Here is a 16,373-nt window from a genome sequence, read left to right as displayed (position 1 = left end):
CCCCAGCTGAAGGAACGAGCCCTCAACAACTGAGAGCCGACTGTGACCTGAGGAAGAAGTGCTCGAGGTGCTGGGGAACCCAGGGCCAGACTCCCCACTGCCCCCGGCCCTCCGGCCCCTCTGCCCTCCCCCCCGCCCTCCTTGACCCCAGCCCCGGGCTCACTCTGAGAAGGACTAGAGAAACGCCATGATCGGAAGACGGCTCCTGCCCGGTCCCTGCCAAGCACACCAAGCAGGACGGCGTGGCCCATCACCCTCTCCAAAACAAATAGTCAAGGACAAGCATTTCAGAGGTGACATTGAACTTACGTGCCATGTACTAATGGGTCAAAAGGAGGATGCTGGGCTCCATACACATGCTGGATACTATTTGAAAAGAAAAAAAAAAAAATAAGACATTAACCTCTGTCTGACTGAACTCCTTTCCTACTTTTCAAATGAAGAAAAAATGAGATGTTAGCTGCCACACAAGGCCCTGTATCGCCAAGGAAAACCTGTATCGCCAGCCATGCGTGGCTGCAGAATGACCCGGCAAAACAGGTGGGACGGGATGACTGCTACAGCGCAAGAGGCAGTGACGGAGACCGTCTGTCTGAAATGGGACTGACGGCCCCAAGAATGTCCGCGGCCGACCGATAAAGGCACACTCTGGCAGAAGCCCGGGTATCCAAGATGGCGCCCAGAGGACGGGTGCACAACCCCTGAGCCCCAGGGTAGATGAACAGTAAGAGGTTACGCTGGAACCCAGACCGCATTTCCCAGAATCTCGGCCAGACCTGGACAGAAAGCTCCTCTCTAACCTATCACAGCCTCAGTTTCTTCCTCTAACTATAAGAGGCTGGAAGCTGGAAGTGATAGCCTCGAAGGCCTAGGATGCCAAGTCCCCCGGGCTCACTCTTCGAGAATATGTTCCGTACAATAACCACCAGTCCTTTTACTGCTCCCTATGCTTCTCAGGATCATTCCAAACGCTTTTTTCTTGCCTCAAAGCATCCCCACTCCCAACCACAGCTGAGAATTTCACCCTATACATCCCTGAAAAAAATCGAGGCTCTTCGTCCCATGCTCCCCCTCTCTCCAACTCTCCACTTCAAATCACCTCGGCTTCCTCCACCGTCTCGGGTCTTCATCTACTGTCTCAGGCCCCTCTCCCTACCCATGCCCACAATCCCACCCCTTCCCTTCTCGTCCAGAAGCCTGCCCTTCCACCATCTACCTTTACCTTCTCTCCTCCCCTTGTCCTCTACCACCCAGAAACGTGCCAAAATTTCCCAGCCCATCTGAAAGGAAAAAACAAAACGCTTTCTGTTGATTCTAACATTCCTCCATGCTTCTATCCCATCTCTTTGGTTTCTTGCACAGTCAGACTGCTAGAGAAAGCTGTCTATACAGCACTGACCTTGTGTTTTCACCTTCTGCTCATTCCCCAATCCAGACAGTCTGATTTCTAAGTCTGCCACTGGGCTGAAACTGGTTTCACCAAGGTCACCAACGACCAAAAGCAGAGTTTGCTGCTAGAGTAGAGATGCTCATTTGCAAACTTACATTTAGCACCCAGTAACTGTCCCTGAGAAGAGTGCGAGACCTCCCCTCTGAAGAGGTCATTGTAGGGGCTGACTCTGTGGGACGGTACTTCTATGGACAAGGAAGGATGTTTTTAGGAGAGTACTAAGGTGGAAGCAGTGACTGTGATGCCAAAAAATAAGACAAAGGCAACCACCATCCCTGAGTCACGTGACAAGGATGGAAATGAGAGCAAGAAGAAGTTCTGAAGGGAACACAGAAAAGAAGACAGTGTGGGAGCAACCAGGCTAACACAATGGATAACAAAAAGAAGTGCATCCGAGATGTAGTCCAAGTTTCCCAAACAAACCTGTTTGTTTTATTCCTGGCATATACAAATGCCCATGTATGTTCATGTGGTTAAATTCATATTAATAAGAAAGAAAATTAACAACATCCATCCAACAAGATCTTCCCGTGGAACAAATAAATATAGACAAGTCAAACCAACCCCATTCTACACCGACAGTCCACCGCCTGGCAGAGATCCAGGAGAAGGAGGCAGAGGAGGAGGGGCAAAGAGCGCAGGGAATGGCGCCGTTCCTCAGCCTGTTTTTAGGCACATTGGGTGCCCTCCTCAAGATGCCCATCCATAATGAACTCATTCCTCTAACTGCCAACATTTCACTTATAGAAAGCAACACTGTACACCCCAGAGCAAAGCACCCAGAAAAAAATGTCTTTGAGAAGAATGAGACAAGGGTGAAGACTGGAGGCAGGGGGAGCACAAGCATGAAAACAAAATGAGGACAGCAGCAATTTGCTAGGGAGTACAAAATAAATAAAAAATTATATTACCACATTTACAATTAAATGTTTTCCCGTATTTCAGACAGATGAACCAGACAGGCAGATCATAGAGTCGGCTTTGTTTAGAGTTCATCAACTTATCTTTCCCGTGCTGGGGTCATTACTCCGGGTACTCTTTGAGTTCAACAGTGGTTTACCATAAACACTGCAAAATGAACTCAATCTGCCATTAAGGCTCATTCTCTCACAGAGTCAATGAGTTCCAAAGATTTATAAAATACATTCTGGAGAGATGCATTTTCTAAAGAAATTCACTTTAAAGGGCTTCAGAGAAAATTTAAGAAAACCTTTTTTTTTTTTTGGATGGGAAACAATTCCACTGCTTCCCCATAGCCCAGAATCTGACAATCAGCTCTCCTCCACAAAAGCAGGAAGAAGTAGTCAGGATAGCAGATGTAGAACATAGGATATGGTAAACCTCATACTGTAGTCACAGGATTGTAGAATTACCTGAGAGATCAACCCTCTCTCATCTGGGAACTCACAGTGGTATATTCAGTGGCAGAGCTGGGATTCAAATTCAGGTCCAGTTGAAATACACCTCTAACTTTGGTCATTATCAATCATTTATAATATATATGTGTGTGTGTATATATATTCATAAGGTAATAATATATCAATCAATTATAAGTTTCCTGAGGGCTATACCTCCATCCTTTTATTTTTCTAACTAAATTGAATGTTTTATTTCAATAACCTCTTGGAATAAGGGCAACCAACCACCAAGACGCCATCTCACATCTGGGAACCATCAGTAATCACTGGCTCTCCCTCCAGCATGAGGGAGGAGCACTTGGAGTTTGGGGATGAATTTTCAGGGAAGCAGAGAGCTTAGAAGTCACCTTGTCAAAGGTGAGGCTCCTTTTCCAATGGTCCCAATGGCGGGCAGCCAACCTCTGCTTGAAAGTCCCCAGTATCCCAGAGCTCAGCAACTGTTGGGGCAGGCCACCTCACTTCCACTCAATTTCACAGACTCAAGAGGAAGCTCACTCCCAATAACTCCTCCTCCTGCCCTGGGAGCTGAGCCAAACAAGGATAGCCTCTGCCCCCTCCCAGCACAGGCCTAGGGCTACCCGAAGAACAAGACTGTTTTTGCACTTCCTCCAATGAGGCTCCCGAGAGCTTTCTGTCCCCACACCATTCTTTCCTATTCTCTTCTCTCTGGTCCCTACTTGTCTTGGTCAACATGTGTCCTATAAAATGGTGGCCACAGCTCCATGAAACATTCAGGCGCTCCCTGCAGGAGCCAAGCATTGGGTTTCCCCACTTTCCTATTTCTGTGCATTTCAGCCAAATTATTAGATATGCAAATGAAATGGCACTGCAGCCTTCCAAATTCTAAATAATTTCCAAAAGAACAAATTCAATAATTTCCAGCATCTCTTATCTTTTTTAAAAGGTAAACAGAGATAATTCACTCTAAGTCTTCTTCAACTCCCATTGTTACCCTTTCTCTGTCTAAAGTCATAACGCTCCCTGACAGGCTGTTTAGTTGATCCATAAATTGCTCTGCCACCTCCGATGACTGGCTTTAGGCCAGGAAATTAACAGAAGGCAGAGATTAACTCCTAAAAAATAAAACAAAAACAGGGTCTGGCACTGGAAAAAAATTTTATAGAGGCATTAAAGCCGTCAATGAAATTGCGACAGCTCTTAAACAAGAAAAATGCCCCGAATCTCTAATTAGCACAGACATGTGCATCATCTCAGTTCCTCAAGATTCACGTTAAGTAGGAACTGAAGGGGCCTTCAGTTCAAGGCACAAGCAGCACCACCCTTACCCCTCCAAACACAGCCAAATTCTTGCTCCTCTTGGCCAGTGGGGAGAATGAAGGCCCACAGTCTGCAAAGGTCGGCTTGGCTTTCATTAAGGTACGTGTGTGCTTACTGTGTGCAGACCAGTGTTCTGAAGGGTGGAGGCACTCAACATCTTAAAGGGGACATCCTTCTTTCCTGTCCTATCCAAACTTCTGCTGGTCTATCAAGTCTCACTTTGTCTACTGTCTCAGGTGGGGCTGACTAGTATGAAATGGCAACGAGCTGGAAGCAAGGAATTCTCTTCCAAGGCTTCCTTCAAAAGCTCATCTTAGACTGACCTTTGCAAAGGCCTTTGCCCTGGGGGGCCCTCCACCTAAAGTCCCACGGCCCCCCATCTCCATCACATGGCTTCCCAGGCTTCCACCTTCTGCTGGATATAGATACCTGGCCCTTTACTGGCCCTCACTACGCCATCCTTTCTCCCAACGATTTCCTTCCTTGACATCTGCAGAGATCACATTCACATCTGCTTATTTACATGTTTCCTCCCCGATTAGGAATGAAATACTTTGAGAACCGAGACTTCTTACCTTCCTTGATAGCCAGAGCCCTAAAGACAGACACTAATTGCTTGGTGACTGACAGACTGACCAGATAAATTAACAGGGAAACTAGAGAGAATCTGATGATTTGAAGGGATCTCATCACCCACCAAGACAGGCAGAACCTCAACAGCATCTTTTCCCAAGAATAGGCAGAGCGAGCCAATTTATAGGCCCTCGTCAAAAAGAGTAGAACAAAAACAAACAATTGGAGGAACACAGGGAAAATGACCACCATTTTTTGGTCACCTCCTTTCCCCACCTATCCTGCCCTCCAAAGCCAAAGGTGTCAGGGACAACTGGATGTTGCCTCCCTGCCAAGGACCCGTCAGAAGTTTGTCCAGAAGGTAGCGCTTAAACTTCATCTGGACAACATGCGTCTCCAGCCAGGAGAAGTGGAAGAGCACGATGTTATTTCTGACTCTGCCGGGCTAGGATGGAGAGGGAAGGCAGCCGAATGTCGATGACCCCACGAAGCACTGGGAAGCAGACACGAGCAACAACAAATGAGCCTCGGCGGCGCCAGCCATGGAATAGCTGATGGAACAGAGGGGATGCAGTGAGAAGGGAGGTCTGGATTCCAGGACCCAGATTCAGATCCGAGCTCTCTCATATGACCTCACTTGTCCAGGCCTCAGTCCCCCAGTTAAAGAACACGGACCAGACACTCTCTTAGGTAAGAGAGACTTAGGCCAGATGATTCCTGGGTCACTCTAGGCCAGGCTAAAGCCTGAGGTACAATGGAAGGCAAAAAACAAAATCCCTTCCCTAAAGGAACTCCCAGACTAATGGGGAGGTGAGATGCAAACCACCGAACACATACAAGACAATGATGGGGAGACCATGGCAGAGGAAAGGCGCCAACAGGAGGCGCCCTGGGAAAGGCACCCTCCCTGTGCAGGGAGGATGTGCTGAGTCCCAAAGGGAGCTGGGGAGCTCAAAGATGGAGATGAGGAGGAAGAGAATCCCAGGCATGGGAGATGGACAGCCAGCAAAAAGCACCCAGCCAGGAAGTGCACAGAGCCCGGCGTCACTGGACCGAGCAGAACATGGTGGGCAGTCAAGAATAAGAAGACAGAAAAGGCAGGAAGGGGCCCAGTGACAAAGAGCTTCACACGGAGGCCTCTCTAGCTGATCCTGGGGAAGTCATCGGGTAGGGGTGCCATGGTCGGACTTGCCAAATGAAGGATGGTCTAGAGTGGGGAGACGGGATGTAGGGGAACCAATTACAATGCTGCTGCCAATGAACCCCCCAGTGCACAATCACAATCGGGAGGCCCTAGGGGATAGGAGAAAAAAACGGGGACTTGTGAGAGTCTAAAGGTCTCTCCTGAACTCAGGAAATCTCAGCCTCCCCATCTGCCCAGAGAATATAACTAAACAGTCTCTAAAAACCTATCTGGTTCCGACGCTCTGGGCTGGCAGATCGCGTCGACGCTGACCTCCCAGCATAGAAATGAACAAATCAGGTCTCAGCCCTCCGGGATCAGCAGGAGATGCAGAGATCCGTCGAGCGTTCCCCGACTGGACTCATCTGTGATGGCCCAAAGGCTGCTTCTGCACTGGGGGGGTTTCTGTCGCCAGCGTCCGGCACAGCGCCGGCTCTGGCACACGCTGGCTTAGTAAGGGCCGGGGGGCTCAGAGAGCGGCGTCAGGGTCCTCAGAGACGCCGACTGGCCTTACGGGGACTAAACCTGCGGGCAACCTGCGGACTTTTGTGATCCTCGGGGACTGGAGCAGAATTTCCCCAGAAATACCCAACAGCCAGGAAATGCATTCAAAAAGGAGAAAGGGAAGAAAAAGCAAGACCAAAGGTTGGCTCTCTGGGCAGGAGGGGCCTGGAAACCGACTCTAAGAAATGAAAAGACCAAAGGTATCCCCTTGACACCTTCAGGAGTCCCAGGAGGAGCCTGAGAGAAGCAGCCCAACCAGTGAGTGAAGGAAGCCCGGGGTCAAAGGCAACCTCCCTCAACTGCCTTTGGCCCCGGAACAGCGAGGCAGCCCGGCCCGGAGCGCAGATCCAAGCCCGCCCAGCCCCAGCCACGGACCTCAATCCAATGCCACGCTGAGGGCCAACTAAGGGCAAACCCTGTGCCCTGTGCACCCTTCCTGGATTCCTTCCCCAGGAAAGCACAACTGGAGGCTACCTTCACAGCGGGGAACCCCTCTAAAGGGAGGGGGCTCTGTCCATGGTGCTGGGGATGGAAACACAAGAACCAGCCTTTTTTCTCATCTCCACTTAGGGGACCCAGAATAACCCACACCGGCCCCAACATCCACGCGAGGCCCATGAGCCCAACGCACAAAGGGGCCTCCTCCACAGGGGGCACGCTGGCAAGCACTGCCAGGGCAGACTCCCCAGGGCCCGCTCTCCCAGATCCTGCGGTCCTCTCCCCGCCACATGCTGGGAGAGGACTCTGCCTCCTCCCCTCCCACCCCTCAAGCACCTGCTCCTCCTTCCCAGCTGTCCCACATGAAGAGGCGCCCTTCTCCTTGCCAAGGCAAACCCCCAGCGTTTCCTGCAAACTGCCCCCCTCCTCCCTCTCTTAGCCAGTCTCACCTACTGATTCCTCCCCTGCTGTCTACCCTCTCCCAAGTCTCCTCCATCCCCAAAGCCCCATTGTGCCCACTGTCTGCGGAGCGATGGTCCTCCCTCTCTCCTCCCTATCCAGTCCTCTCAAACTTGGACCTCCACTTTCCTGTCTTTCAGCCACCTCTAAAGCCTCTGCATTTGGCTTCCGATGGCCAAGGCCAACGACCATTCCTCCTTCTGCTCTTCTCCACATCCCCCCCTCTGTCCTCCTCCCCCACCCAGGGCCTGTCCGCTCCCATGGGGGTCTCCTCCCTTGGCGATCTCATCAGCCCCCAACCTCCCGCCCCATCGGGTCCCGGACAGCTTCCTTCGTGTTTGCCCCCTCCCCTCACTCCCCCCTTCCTTCGTAAGTAAGCTCACATCCCACCGTGTGCAGGAAGCCCTTCCAAGGTGTCTCAGGTGCTCAGATCAGCTTCCGCCTGCCCTGAACCTAACTTTGAGCTAACAAGCAGCTGACACGCTCCCCCATTCGAAGGGAAGCTGCGGAAGGGGGAGCACTGCAGGAGGGGGGAGCACAGCACAAGGGGGGAGCACAGCACGAGGGGGGAGCACTGCTTTTGCCCTGCCTGGAGTTACAGCACAACACTTGGTATGCAGTAATTGTCTAATAAGTGCTCACTGAGAGCGTTCCCGGGGCTGTCGCGAGGCTAAGGTGAGATCATCTCTGGACCGATGGCCCTTACGGTCAGTTAGGCACCCAGCTGCTGAAACCCCCACTGGGTGCCAGGTCCCAGGCCAAGCCCTCCCGGACCGGCGGGGCAGACACCAGAGGGCACGAGGGCAGGATCAGCCGAGAGACCCGACTGGAATAAGGCACTTCCGGACTCCTGAAGGAAGCGCGGCGGGGCAGAGTGCGAGGAAGCTGGGCAGGACCCGGGGGGCTCGTCCGGGGGCCGGGCCGAGGGCAGCAGCAGGGCCGGGGAGCAGGAGCTCTGCTCTGGGGCCCTCAGCGAGCGGGGGCTGAAGCCCAGCAGGGACCAGGGACGCCACGCCGGCCGACGCAGCCCCGGGAGCCAGGACTTTGCCGGGAGAGGGAGAAGAGCCGGGGGACAGCAGGCCGGGGGCAGGACCTGGACCTCCTGCCAAGCAGCAGCAGGCGCGCCTCCCGGGCACGGCAGGTCTGTGGCTAGTGAGGAGCCGGCGGGGCAGGCGGCAGGCCTGAGCGGGCAAGGACCGAGGGCCGGCCACCCTGCCCAAGTCCAGCTCCTTAGGCTCGAGGCCGGCCCGGCTCTCCCCCCCCAGCCCTGGTCCGCATCGTGCCCCTGACCTGGGTGTGCCCCCCACCCGGACGTGCCCCCCACCCGGACGTGCCCCCCACCCGGGCGTGCCCCCCACCCGGACGTGCCCCCCACCCGGGCGTGCCCCCCGGCGCTCACTCTTCTCGCCCAGCACACCGCAGCCCTAAGGCTCGGGCCCCGCCCCAGCACTCCTGGGCCACGCTCCGAAGGACCCACTGCGGCCATCGGCAGAAATCGCCCAGGCCGGGAAGCGCGGCCCCCCAGGTCCGGCCCACCCGGCAGCCCCCACCGCACAACAGGAAGGCGGCCGGTAGGGCAGCAGCTCCCGAGCCCCTGCCCCAGGCCAGCGGCCGCTCCCCTCAGCCCCTCCCGGGAGGGGCCGACAAAGGGACATACAGGGAGACTGAGGCTGGGCGAGGGAGGGGAGGAGCACAAGGAGCACACGCCTCCAGTTACCGATGCAGAAACTGAGGGACAGCGAGGAAGAGACTAGAGGAGGGGCCCTTGAAAGCAGGGAGCGAAGCCCCCAAGTTACAGACGGGGACACTGAGGCCCGGGACACTGAGGCCCGGGGAGGGAGGGCTCCAGGAGAGAGGCCGCAGACGGCAGGGGGCGTAGCCCCCAAGTTACAGACGGGGACACTGAGCCCCGGAGAGGGAGGGCTCCAGGAGAGAGGCCGCAGGCGGCAGGGGGCGTAGTCCCCAAGTTACAGACGGGGACACTGAGGCCCGGAGAGGGAGGGCTCCAGGAGAGAGGCCGCAGACGGCAGGGGGCGTAGTCCCCGAGTTACAGACGGGGAAACTGAGGCCCGGAGAGGGAGGGCTCCAGGAGAGAGGCCGCAGGCGGCAGGGGGCGTAGTCCCCAAGTTACAGACGGGGACACTGAGGCCCGGAGAGGGAGGGCTCCAGGAGAGAGGCCGCAGACGGCAGGGGGCGTAGTCCCCGAGTTACAGACGGGGAAACTGAGGCCCGGAGAGGGAGGGCTCCAGGAGAGAGGCCGCAGGCGGCAGGGGGCGTAGTCCCCAAGTTACAGACGGGGACACTGAGGCCCGGAGAGGGAGGGCTCCAGGAGAGAGGCCGCAGGCGGCAGGGGGCGTAGTCCCCAAGTTACAGACGGGGACACTGAGGCCCGGGGAGGGAGGGCTCCAGGAGAGAGGCCGCAGGCGGCAGGGGGCGTAGTCCCCAAGTTACAGACGGGGACACTGAGGCCCGGGGAGGGAGGACCCTAGGAAAGGGCCCTCGGGGACAGGGCGTGCAGCCCCCGAGTTATACGTGAGGAAACTGAGTCTCGCTGGGTAGAGGCGGGAGCAGGGTCGCCGGCTCCGGCCCTCCTACCCCCAATGACCTCCCTGCCCAGGAGGAGGAAACTGAGGCTGGGCGAGGAGGGACGAGGGCAGGGCTTGGACCGGATCTCTTTTCGCTCCCCACCGATTCCGGTTCTGAACTTCAGTTGGGTCTTCTGTCAAAAGGGCTCCTGCAGACCCTGCCAGCAGACGCTTTCGGGGCTGCCCCACGCTGACCCTTGACCCCTGACCCGCACCCCCGGAGCCCCGCCCACCTTCCTGGGAGCCTGTGGCTGCTGCGCTTCCAGAACTGCCTCCGCGCCCCGTCGCTGGCCATGGTCCCTCCGCATCCCTCAGGCGGCCCGACGACGCGTCCCGGATGCGGCCGGGCCCGAAGCGGGAGCTGCCCTTCCTGGCCCGGCCGCCGCCGCCGCCCCCGAAGCCTCGAATCCCCTCCGAGTCCGGCGCCCAGCGGCGCTTCCGCCTCCAGTAGGAAGTTTAGTTTCTGATGCCGGAAGTCCCGCCTCTTCTCCTCCTTGCAACCTCCCCTGGCTCGGTGCGGGAGTGGGCGGGGCGGAACGTACGGCGCGGACGTCCTACGTCATATAAAAGGCGCTGCCGGCGTGCAGGTGTTCAGTGGGAGCGGCGAGAGGACGGTGTTAAACCCGAGTTCTCTTTCTGCTGTCTGGGCGGGCTTCTGGGGCTCGGTTTGAAGGGACGAGGACGGTAGGCGGAAGGAGGGCACGCAGGCAGCTAGGTTCTAGGAAGGGCCAGAGACGCCCGTGCCCGTCTGAGATCTGGCCCCCGCCTCAGCTGGGCGGCCCCCGCCTCGGGGAGGAAGCAGGCGTCCCACCCACCATCTCTGAGGGCCGAGCAGGGACCGAACGGAAGAAAGGGGGCGGGAGGAAAAGAGTCCCGGGGCCACCTGAGGCGTCCACGGCTGGGCAGGGGGGAGGGGAGGACACTGGGTGCCAGCCGAGAGGATCTGAAAGGGGGTCAGGCCCCACAGGGGCTGCCAAGGTGGGAGCGGGTGAAAGAGGCACCGGAGAGGGGCGCTGTGGGAGGTCTAGCTTCCGGGAGCACCCTGCCTGCGCTCACGAAGGGGTCAGATTCCCCCCCACTTTCCCCCCACTTAATGATGCCATGAAACGTGTTAGTCACAGCCCCTGGCTCCATAAATAATCGGAGGAATGATCTCTGGTTCTAAGAAGAAGAGCTGGGAGGCGGGCTTCCCCCTCCCCCATGCCTTGGAGGGGGCAGGGTGAGTGTGGCTGCAGATCACTATATTAGATGGATTCCTTTGCACAAGGATCTGAACCTCCCAAAGACTGAGGGTCCGCAGGATAGACTGGAGCGTCTGGGACACAGTGGGGGTTTGTATAAGAGAGCCTTGTCTAGGGTGCAGGGGTCTTTGTGTCCCTGTTCCTTAGCACCGGCACACAAGAGGTTCTTAATAAACGTTGACTGACCAGTCCTGTGAAGAGTCACTGAAGCTGTAGGACAGAAGCCCCTTCTGTGGAGAGTTGTCAGAGCGCGCTAACATTTCTCTGTGGGCATCCAGCATCTGCCCAGGAACCAACAATTGCCATAACGAGTTGGCGAGGAAGAAGCAGAGCTGTTAATATCAGATTTTCCTCTATGCTTAAAGTTAAAAAAGAGAATTCCTATTCATTTCTGCCTGCCGTGTCATGTGAGCTTCTACAGCCCTAAAAGTCACTTGTCTACAGATGATAGCTCACAAAAATGCTTCCTTCAAAACCTAATAAAACATAGGAGGGAAAGTGAGTCACTCAGAAAGGATGGAGTGATTGACTACTCCATCTTCCCAAGGCAAAAGGGAAGCCTCCCAACCCTACTCCTTCATTCTTCCCACCCCATCCTGCTGCTAGGCAGAAAAAGGCTACAATTTCCACTGCTGTATTCCCCGTGAAATATCCGACAAGATTTAATTATCTCAAACTAGGTTGGCTCCACCTGTTTCACGTATAACTCCACAGAGCATCCGAGAAATAGTGCTTTAAATGCAGTAGTGACCCTTGCTGCATGTCCCCGTTGAATCCAAATAATACTGAAGTGCTACCACATTCCTCTTTCGCCTGCCCTTCCCTTAAGAGATGTGTCCTATTTCACGTTTTCCTAATGACTTAAAGGTGATCTGACCTTACTGACTGACTTTATAGACCAGTTCAACTTGTTTGCACCATCTTCAGGTCCTTTATATATGCTGCTGACTTGGCAGATACAAGAATTCACAAGTGTTGGTACAGTACAGATTGCATTTTTATCTAATTTTCCAACATATCTAAGCATTTTCATCCAAATTTGGGTTCTTCGTTGCCAGAAATCCATTTATAAATATTAATGCTTGATTTTCTATCCAAATATCAATGGGGTTGGGAGATTGAGGCAATTGGGGTTAAGTGACTTGCCCAGGGAGTGTTAAGTGTCTGAGGTCATATTTGAATTCGGGTCCTCATGACTTCAGGATTGGTGTTCTATCCACGGCGCCACCTAGCTGCCCCTTATCAAATTTTTTTTCAAGTATTATTGAACCAAATTTATATGAGTATTTCCCAACATTTACTTTCATCATTTGTAATCTCAGTTTGCTGGAGTCAGCAAGGTAAATGCTAAAAGTTGCTTTGATTTGCATTTATTTTATTACTTTATTTACCTTGTTAAAGGTACAAACAACTGTTTCACTATATATTTCATTATAAAGGAAAACTAACCAGATATCTTAGAACCAGAGGGCAAAATGGAAATTTAAGGAGTATCCACTAAAAGAAACCTTAAATCTCCCAAGAATAATCTTAACAAAAATCCAGAATTTCTAGGTCAAGCAGAAAATACTGCAAAAAGCCAGAAAGAAAAAAGTCTTTATTAAAACTGCACTATTATTTGGTGCATCTTAAACATAGTTTGGGGATTGCATCTTTTCAGAGATTTTAATAGCCTTTGATGTATTTTGGGAATAGCCACATCTACTGTGTGCATGATTGTATAGAGTCTGTGTTGGCATGTGGTACACATGACCATTAATACTAGCCTCTGGAAAAATCTTCCCACACTTTTTTGTGCCCTGCCTTAACAGTTGTATATACCACCACAGAGTCTGATTGGCAAGATGATTTTTGAAGGGGTATGGGCATGACACAGGGTTGTTCGAATTTTCTCTAGTTTGTTTCTCTTATATGACTTACATTTTTCTGAAAAAATTCAAGAACTTTTAATAAAGGAATATGTGCTTCCCTCCTCAAGATTCTTTGACATGTTTACTCATCTTCTCTAGCTTTTCTCTTGGGATCCCAAAGGGTCTCTTGGTCCAACATTTTCGCATCATTAATCTTCCATGTTCTCCAGCCTTCAGCCACTCGCTGTCTAAATAATGGTCTTCTCTGCCTCCTAAATCCAAGCTTAGATTTTCCTCCTTCCCCCATTTTTTTCCCAAATATTTTTATTTATTTTTCTGGTTATACAAGTATATTAACTTTTTAAATACACATTTCTTTATGAATCATGTTGAGAGGAATATCAGAACAAAAGGGAAAAAACCACAAGAGAAAAGAAAAACACAAAAAAGAAGCGAACATAGCATCTGTTGATTTACATTCAATCTCCATAGTTCTCTTAACTCTTCATCTGAGACTTACCTAGATGAATCACTAGAAAAAGTGAAGGAAGGTAGAGTCAGTATGGCAGTAAAAAGAATTATCTTTTGCCTACCTTTCCCTAAACACCTTCCACAATCTAGAAAAGATCCCAAGCTAAATTCTGATTCAGCAAAGCCAAAAAAAAAAGTGAGTGGACAGTTTTAATGAACACTAAAGTGGGGGCTAAATAGGAGGACCACAGTACAGTCTAGATTCTGGGGAAAGAAATTAATTTCAATGTCCTGGAATGTAAGGGGAAATTGTTTGAACCCGAGCACTGGGATAGGAAGAAATTCCAGGAGACCCCTCTAAACTAGTGCTGACTGCAGGGATTAGTGCCATCTGGCAACTCTGACAACACCCAGTTCCAGGTCACAAATGCTGGGTAGAACATGACCATTAGAGGACCTTCTCTGATTACTAGACACAAAACAAATTCCAAAAACTTAGCTGTATGTCCCTGAGCACAGGAAGCGAGCTATGACTCGTTTCTGACCTTTAAGCCCAAATCATAATCCGCAGTATAAAAACCAAAGAGGAGCCAGTCATTCAGTCTTGAACTTGCAGTATCTCACATTGGGCTGAGTCCAGCATCAGTCTAGTGAAACCAAACTATGCATAAACCAACAAATGCACCAACCTCTGTCAGAAACTTAGAGTTCAGACTAGAAAGAGGGAAGTAAAAAATCTCTTTCACTTTAGAAGCACTAAGAATTTGCAGAAGTCTTCTCTTCAAGCTCCACTGCACTGTAAAAGCTGCAGCAGCTTAGGCCAGACATTCTGCCCCTCCCAATACCACAAGTGCAGAACCGAACATGAATTTAATGCCTAAAGTCAAGTAGGCTGGAAGAATAAACCAAAGGAGGACCTGGCCAAAAAAAGTTACTATGATGACAGGGAAGATGAGCGCAGAAGTCGATGTCTTGAAAACATCAACAAGCAAAGCTTCAATAGAAGAATGTAGTTTGAACAGTAAACTCCTAAGAATTACCAGAAGAGTTAAAAAGAGGGGAAAAAAAACAATGAATGGTAGAGGGGAAAAGAAATGAGATTACCAAGAAAGTTCTAAAGAGAAGTAACAGTTTAGAGAACTGTACACCCTTAGCGAATAACTTTTTAAATTGGAGTTGGACAAATGGGAGCTGGTGACTGTTGTTGAGACATTTGTTGAAACTCCCTTGGGAGTTTTTTGGTAAAGATAATGAAGTGGTTTGCCATTTCCTTCTCCAGCTCTTTTGACAGATGAGGAAACTGAAGCATTAACAGAGTGAAGTGGCTTGCCCAGAGTCTCACACAGCTAGTATCTTAAGGCCAGATTTGAACTCAAAAAGAGGAGTCTTCCTGACTATCCACTGTGCCACTTAGCTATGCAAATAATTCCATGAGACATTAAAAAATAATTAAGAAAAAGAAACTGAAAAAGTAAAAGGTACAAACAACTGTTTCACTGTATATTTCATTATAAAGGAAAACTAGCCAGATATCTTAGAACCAGAGGGCAAAATGGAAATTTAAAGAATATTCACTAAAAGAAACCTTAAATCTCCCAAGAAAAATTTTAACAAAAATGCAGAATTTCTAGGTCAAGGAGAAAATACTGCAAAAAGCCAGAAAGAAAAAAGTTCGGTTAACCTGAGAGCCACACTCAAGATCTTGAGATCCCTCAAGATGTAACAGCCAGTATTATAAAAGAACAGAAAACTTGGAATATGATATTCCCAGAAGGCAAAGGACATGGGGTTGTGACCAAGAAGAACTTGCCCTACAGGGAGAGAAATTAATATTTAATGAAATAAAAGACTTCTAAGTGTTCTTGTTAAGACCAGACCTGAATGGAAAATCTGATATTGAAACACAGGATTTGAACATTGAAAAGGTTAAGTTGTTTTCTTTATCATTATTGTATTAGATGATAGCTCTAAACCCTCAGAACTTTGTTATAATGGGGATCTTGAAGGGTAAATTTCTTGTGTTTAATCTCAAAAGAATGAAATAGATGAGGAAAACTACATTGAGAGAAGAAGAAAGGAAGAGAAAACATCAGAAAATATTGTATAAATAGGGTGTACAGGAAAGTATACTGTGGAGGAGAGCAGTCAACTTGTGTCTGAACTATTTCAAGGAGGAAAAAGTACAATATACAGATGACCACAGGAACTCATTCTACCCAAAAGGGATCATATCGTAGCTGTTTAGACTCCAAGGAACTATTAAAACTAGGAGCTTGTTTTTCTTGAAGAAGAAGAAAAAAATAATAGATTTATCATTGACTAATTTGATTTTTAAAAAGAAGAAAACCAAATTGCTAGTCAAAACCAACGAAGATGAAAATTTTTTAAACTATTTTGGTCAACTGTTTGCCAATAATATCAACAATTTTAATGAAAAAGATGAATATAAAGTATAAATTGCCCAGATTAACAGTATACTAAATAGAGTAAAGTACTATCTTTGAAATTAAACAAGGCATACATGAGCTTCCTAAGAATTAAACCCAAAATTAGATGGATTTACAAATGAATTTTATCACATATCTTTTTAAAAGTTTCAGTACTATGTAAACTTTGAAAAAAAAAATGGCAAGCAATCCTACCAAATCCTATTGCAGTCTTGATTCCTAAATCAAGGAGAGTAAAAACAGAAAAATACTACAGACCAATTTCCCTCATGAATATTAATGCAAGATTTTTAAAATACTAGCTTAGAAAAAGCTCTCAGACAAAATACCATACCCATTTCTGTTTTTAAAAAAAGCAACACACACTGGAAAGCAAAGGAATAAATGGAGCTTAAAATAAGTAAAACAGAACAGGCATCATAATGGGGGTGAGCTAGAAAGAAGTTTTTCCAATAAGATCAAAAACGAATTATCAG

The 16,373-nt window shown here is 50.1% G+C and overlaps 1 protein-coding gene across 2 annotated transcripts in view; it reads right to left on the bottom strand.

Moving 5' to 3' along the window:
• TBC1D22A (TBC1 domain family member 22A) overlaps positions 1 to 10,338 on the bottom strand; it is a 271,714-nt gene extending 261,376 nt beyond the window's left edge. The window contains exons 1-2 of one of the 2 annotated variants that reach the window (XM_051963006.1): positions 10,122 to 10,338; positions 310 to 366 (exon numbers count right to left, since the gene is read on the bottom strand). In XM_051963006.1, coding sequence (XP_051818966.1) covers positions 310 to 366; positions 10,122 to 10,183 — 119 coding nt within the window. In that variant the 5' untranslated portion in view covers positions 10,184 to 10,338. The remainder of the gene's footprint in view (positions 1 to 309; positions 367 to 10,121) is intronic. The other variant, XM_051963007.1, reaches the window with a different exon arrangement.
• Positions 10,339 to 16,373: the final 6,035 nt, after the last annotated feature.

The sequence above is a fragment of the Antechinus flavipes genome, chromosome 5, assembly GCF_016432865.1.
Source record: "Antechinus flavipes isolate AdamAnt ecotype Samford, QLD, Australia chromosome 5, AdamAnt_v2, whole genome shotgun sequence".
Lineage (NCBI taxonomy): Eukaryota > Metazoa > Chordata > Mammalia > Dasyuromorphia > Dasyuridae > Antechinus > Antechinus flavipes.
Note: the sequence above shows the minus strand (reverse complement) of the source record. Positions and strands in the feature narration are given on the sequence as shown.